At 40.8% G+C, this 6,521-nt stretch overlaps 1 protein-coding gene across 1 annotated transcript in view; it reads left to right on the top strand.

Moving 5' to 3' along the window:
* Positions 1–5,530, top strand: part of LOC103478857 (sodium channel protein type 4 subunit alpha B-like) — a 49,745-nt gene extending 44,215 nt beyond the window's left edge. Inside the window, 7 exon segments of the mRNA XM_017310102.1 lie at positions 45–104; positions 285–602; positions 886–939; positions 1,026–1,163; positions 2,153–2,257; positions 2,371–2,641; positions 3,582–5,530. Coding sequence (XP_017165591.1) covers positions 45–104; positions 285–602; positions 886–939; positions 1,026–1,163; positions 2,153–2,257; positions 2,371–2,641; positions 3,582–4,816 — 2,181 coding nt within the window. The 3' untranslated portion in view covers positions 4,817–5,530.
* Positions 5,531–6,521: the final 991 nt, after the last annotated feature.

Raw genomic sequence — 6,521 nt, 5'->3', positions numbered from 1 at the left:
ACAACATACCTTCACATCTCGCATTTAAATAGTAACTCTGGGAGGTAATTTCGTTTTATTTATATAGCACGTTTTCAGCAACAAGGCAACTCAAAGTGCTTTACGTGAATTAGAGGAAATACAAACAAGATAACAAAAGAAAGCAAGAGAAAAACAAAGAAGCACTCCACAATTTATAAACTAGTAGGGGTTTCTCTGGATCCCTGTTCTGATAAAGCTACACGTTGGTTCTCCACATTACTTTCTGAAGTAGTAGCTCCAGTATGGAGYTAGAGAGGAAATAGATTGGATGAATATGTACTAACTCTTCTTGCCTCTTTACCCTACAGGTGGTGGTGAATGCCCTGATCGGAGCCATCCCCTCCATTATGAACGTGCTTCTCGTGTGTCTTATCTTCTGGCTCATCTTCAGCATCATGGGAGTCAACCTGTTTGCTGGCAAGTTTGGGAAGTGCGTGAACAAAACGGGTTTTATCCACAGCGTCTCGGTGGTCAACAACAAGTCCGACTGCCTCGCCATGAACGACACGCAGTTCTACTGGACAAAGGTGAAGGTCAACTTCGACAATGTTGGACTCGGCTACCTTTCCCTTCTGCAAGTGGTGAGTTTTTCTCTGCTGTCAGAATGTTGTTTTTTTTTCCTCTTAATGTTAATATTAATTAGGTTCATTGCTGCCAGGAGTTACACTTAAAAACAATTTCTCACATGGTAACACATTAAACATCTTGGTGTCTACTAATGTAGTTTTAGATCAACTTATATGGATTTATCTATAGGTTTCAAATAGTCCTGTCAGCAATGCAGCTCAGACAAACATTTMGATGATGAATGATTTATTGATTAACAAATTGCTCTGATCATACAGTGATGTGTTTTGTTTTTAGGCGACGTTTAAAGGATGGATGGAAATCATGAATGCTGCCGTTGACTCAAGAGGAGTAAGTGTTTGCGTCTCTGTTTGGGGTCTGAGTATTGTTTAGTTTTTTTTTCCCAGCAAACAGTTCACTGACGAAACCATTTGCAGGTGGAGGAGCAACCCAGCAGAGAAATCAACCTCTACATGTACCTCTACTTTGTCATCTTCATCATATTCGGCTCTTTTTTTACCCTCAACCTCTTCATCGGGGTCATCATTGACAATTTCAATCAGCAGAAGAGAAAGATAAGTATTTAAAGCACTGCTGTTGTTGAGTTTCAATGAGTTGTTTTTCTTTGACCCATAAATTAAACATGCRAAGCTCAGCACATTTTAGCTGCTTCCTTTGGACAGTTGAAGAAAAGTAGCAACCAGTTGTGTGTGCTAGCACGATGCCAGGGTGGGAAGACATCAGCTCCTAATCGCTGATTACTTCTCCATTTTCAAACCAGTTCTTGCTCATTTATGAGTGAAAAACAAAAACGCAGAAATAGAACTGCATGATTTTAGAAAATAAGGTGATGGCGACACTATTGGTAATAATTACACCCATTTTTTACTGTACTCTGTGACATTTAGCCTCTTGGGCGCTGTAATCTAGTCTAGAGACAAATTTTAACAATGGAAACACTCATACTGTGATTATTATTACCGAGATATTGTGCGGCCTTACTAAGGAGTTCAACGCAGATTAGTTACAAGGTCAAACCACACGATGATTTCAATTGGAAAACTGAAGAAAAAAAAAAGTTAATGGAAAACGATGTTCTAAGGAGAAATCTCTTCTGTACTCTCATTAAATGTGAGCCCTTYTGTTTAAAAGCTAGAGCTTGACTTCTACTGGATCAAGAAAAGAGCAACGATCAAAAGCATAGCAGCAACTCAACAACAGAATGACTTTGTTGTAAGTCTTAGTCAAGCTGTGGTGGTACCTTAAGATAGCTGTGCACTATGCCTGAAAGCCTCCACGACCCGAGGCAACGTTGTGAAAAAGATTAGATTGAGATTCCTCCACAGYTATGTCAGAGACTGAAAAGACAGGAAATGGTTCCTTCAAGTTACTTCTGCTAAAGTACCAGTTACTTTCCCATGACTCTAAGCTGCCTCAACTCTGGATCTGCCTGAAAAAAGTTGCCATATTTACTAAGAGACAATGAATAAATCAATTTTTTAAAAAAGTTTTCTATTTAAAAATGAGGCGAATGTAATCGTAATGTGATGTTTTGGTTTTATACTTAGGTGGACAGGATATTTTTATGACTGAGGAACAAAAGAAGTACTACAACGCAATGAAAAAGTTGGGATCTAAGAAACCTCAAAAGCCAATCCCAAGGCCTGCGGTAAAACAGAACATGTTGCAGTGTCAACCCCTCCCTTTTTATACTTGTGAATTGCTCCTCTGATGTAAGATTATGGTTTTTATAGACTGAGCGTTTGCGTTCTCCAATTCCAGAACATCCTCCAAGCCTTCTTCTTCGATCTGGTGTCCAAGCAAGCCTTCGACATCATGATCATGATGCTCATCATCGTCAACATGGTGACCATGATGGTGGAAACCGACGAGCAGTCGGATCGGATGGAGTCTGTCCTCAACATCATCAACCTGGTCTTCATCGTTATCTTCACAACCGAATGCCTGATTAAGCTCTTTGCTCTCCGATGTTACTTCTTCACTGTTGCATGGAACATTTTTGACTTCGTGGTCATCATTCTCTCTATAATTGGTAAGGATCATCTTCTTACGCCCATCGTATTGAAGGGAACTTCAACAGGGCAGAGGCTTTTAGTAGACAGACGTTATTCAATGTGGCAATATCTTTCCATGGYCAACTCTATAAAGCTCTGACCTGCAGATAGCAACTTTCTTTTTGATGAACAACAAATATATTTTTCCAGTTTCTGCTATATTTAAAAGGTCTGTCTTAACAAGAATATTTTTGTAGTTACTGAAACCGTAATTTTGTCCAAACTGTCCCGGAGTTGCATAGCTGTCTCTCTCTGCATTACTGCAAATCAACAAATAGACGGAGCAGAGATGTCAGTGCTAATAATTTAAACCAAGAAAATTACTGTACATCTCATTAAGTCCTTTACTACACAGAATATAGCTCACCAACTTACTAATTTTATTACAAACCTCAAAATGTAGAAGCATGATACATCACAAAAATACATTAAATCTTTTCCCAAAGATTGACATTATATAGCTCTACAGTTTAGCAGGGTTTTAAAACAAGACAACATGATTAAAGCATCTTARCATCTTTTTAGCCTTTATCAYGATAAGCATAATTAGCACTGTTAGCTACTAACTGTCAGTCTTAGTGTATGTTCCTTGTGGAGTTAGTAGGCCTTTATCTTATTGTAAAATTTTGAAATAAACTTTATAGTCCAGTCTGTTCTCTGGAAAATAGGGCTGAGCCTTTCAAAGTATGAAAAAGAGAGACTTTACTGTAATACATATAGCCAGCTTTTCGTTATCAACAACRCCCACACCAAATAATGTTGGGTTAGTACAACCTGTTCGATCAGAAAACACGACTAATAGTTTCTGACTAGTTGATCACAGATCAGATGTTTGTGTGTCTCTTATTAATTCATTGTTGGAAAAACAAAMACACAACTGATCGGATGTGTTCTCACTTGGTTTTCCTCTCAATTCAGGGATTGTCCTCGCTGACATCATTGAGAAGTACTTTGTATCTCCAACGCTGTTCCGAGTCATCAGACTGGCCAGGATAGGACGTGTACTTCGACTTATCCGTGCAGCCAAAGGAATAAGGACTTTACTGTTTGCCTTAATGATGTCCATGCCMGCACTGTTCAACATYGGCCTCCTGCTTTTTCTCGTAATGTTCATCTACGCCATCTTTGGCATGGCGAACTTTGCCTACGTGAAGAAGCAAGACGGGATCGATGACATGTTCAACTTTGAGACCTTTGGGAACAGCATCATCTGCCTTTTTCAGATCAGCACCTCAGCAGGCTGGGACAACCTCCTGAGCCCCATCATGTCCAGCCCCCCGGAGGAGTGTGACATCAACTTCGTCAATACCGGCACCAACACCCGCGGGAACTGCGGGAACCCGTCGGTGGGCATCGCTTTCTTCGTGAGCTACATCATCATCTCTTTTCTCATCGTGGTGAACATGTACATAGCCATCATCCTGGAGAACTTCAGCGTTGCCACCGAAGAGAGCACAGAACCTCTGAGCGAGGATGACTTTGAAATGTTCTACGAGGTCTGGGAGAAGTTYGACTCCGAGGCCACTCAGTTCATAGAGTTCTCGATGCTGGAGAAGTTTGCCGACGCGCTGTCGGAGCCGCTGCGGATCGCGAAGCCAAACAAGATCCAGCTGATCTCCATGGATCTTCCCATGGTGAGCGGGGACAAAATCCACTGCCTGGACATCCTGTTTGCGTTCACAAAACGCGTACTGGGGGAGTCGGGTGACATGGACACCCTCAAGCAGCAGATGGAGGAGAAGTTCATGGTGACCAACCCGTCTAAGGTCTCCCACGAGCCCATCACTTCAACGCTGCGCCGCAAAATGGAGGAGGTGTCTGTGGTCATCATCCAGAGGTGCTACAGGAGGCATCTGGTGCGGCGGCAAATGAAGCAGGCGTCTTACCTCTACAGACAAATCAACTCCGAGACGGCGGTGGATGTGGACAACGCTCCAGAGACGGAGGGGCTCATAGCGTCCATGATACAGCACTTTGCTCCCGTAGCAATACAAGTCGAGCAGACAGCAGAGGACTCGCTGCTGTCCTCACCGCCATCTTACGACAGCGTGACTCGGGGGGCCGGCGTAAGACCCTCTGCTACAGTCAGAACCGCATCTCGAGGCCCCGAAGTCGGGGACCTGACCGAAAACTACGAGGAAACATTTCTTTGAGACTGCATCGAGACGGATTGAATCGATTGAGCAATAATTCATGTTAAACTGATTTTTTAAAAATGGTTTTATAAGACGCAGAGGATATATGCAATTTTTTTAAAGTACAGTAGCTCACAGCCTCTATTTTAGTAGAAAGAYGATCCTGAGTAAATGTAACCTTCACATCGACAATAGGTTCTATAGTTAATATTTTCAAAACGCCTCTGGGAAAGTTGTAGGGATGTTTTTGGTTAATCTTACGGTGATAGGAAGGTCAGCATTTAAATTCCAAACTACATCAGAACAGTGAACCACTCCATGCACAGTTTCTACATGCAAGGGTGCTTGTAGGTTTCAGGCAGACTCATTCTACTGTTTTATACTCAACTTATCTGCACTTTAATCAAAACACTGGATGGTCATTTTGTTGATTGTATTAAAAAGTAAGTTCTTTAATTAATAGTCCTCTGAAGTTTCCCATCCATTTGGCGCTCGTAGATCTGCGATATTAGAGCATTTTCAATGWAAAGCGTTGACGCTGGTGAAGGGGGATGCAAAGCGCTTTACGATGCATTACTCCATTTTGTTCAGATCTCCGTTGTTAGGTTGCCTCCTCCTTGGTTGCTGTGATTCGTGTGAAATGCAAAAATGTTGAATGTTCAAACTTTCAAGCACATCTGTATCAACCAAACGTAAATGCTTTGTCAAAAAAAGAAAAAAATTGCATAATGATCAAGTTCGCATTTGCATTTTTAACATTTTTCTCRGATTTTTCACATCTTTGTGCATCTATAGGATGCAGTTCTAACCTTTGAGCAGAAGATTTTACATAAAAAGAGTCAAAAGCTGTAAAATTATCTAGGAACTCCCTTTAAGTCTACTGAAATTATTTTTGTATGGCGAGTTTAATTTACTTATTTATGAATTCATTTTATTCAGGATCTGGTCACAGAAACTGTGTGGAAAAAAAAAAGTCAAAGGCCTTTAAACTTTTTTTTAAATAATTAAAAAGAAAATGACAAGAAAAATGATTTGGCTCGTAGTTTGTACCAATTTTTCCACAGAGCTGAGGCCAGGTTATGAAAACTGAATGTATTACATAGCCATTATTGACAATATCAAACATTTTCAAACCAGTCTGGACCAATGGCCGCTTCCACATACAGAGACAGTGCCTGTAGTGCAAGAGTATTCAAACCCTCTAGAAACAAATTAAAGCGTTAAACCTACACCTCTGACTTTTCTGCAACAGAATAACACAATGTAGCATATAAGTGTGAAGAGAAAAGAAAGAGATGTTTGGTTTCCACGTTTCTTTTCATTCAGATCCTAAAATCTAACATTTGTTGACTTATCTGATGTTGCAATGACAGCTCCATGTCTTTTCATGTTTCCATCCCATCCTGAGTTCAAACATCATTTAGCTTCACCTGTCAGAAAAGAAGGACAGATCTGATTTTCCTGAGCTACTTTCTGTTGCTCAATCACATCATAAAACCAGAAACCAGATCAAATATATTTTCATCTGTGGCTGCGGYCGGTTCAGGTATGCATGAATACTTTTGAGCGGCTCTGTAGACGATTKTTGTGTCGCTCCAGCCTGGCCAAATCTGACTTCAAGTTATGGCTGCTGCCTGTACTTCATCTTGAAAACCCAAATGTATTCTCTGGACATCAAAGTCCAAACAGGTTTATAAGAGGAGCAGGAACAGAATGAAGTGGT

The sequence above is a fragment of the Poecilia reticulata genome, linkage group LG17 (genome assembly GCF_000633615.1).
Source record: "Poecilia reticulata strain Guanapo linkage group LG17, Guppy_female_1.0+MT, whole genome shotgun sequence".
NCBI lineage: Eukaryota > Metazoa > Chordata > Actinopteri > Cyprinodontiformes > Poeciliidae > Poecilia > Poecilia reticulata.
Note: the sequence above shows the minus strand (reverse complement) of the source record. Positions and strands in the feature narration are given on the sequence as shown.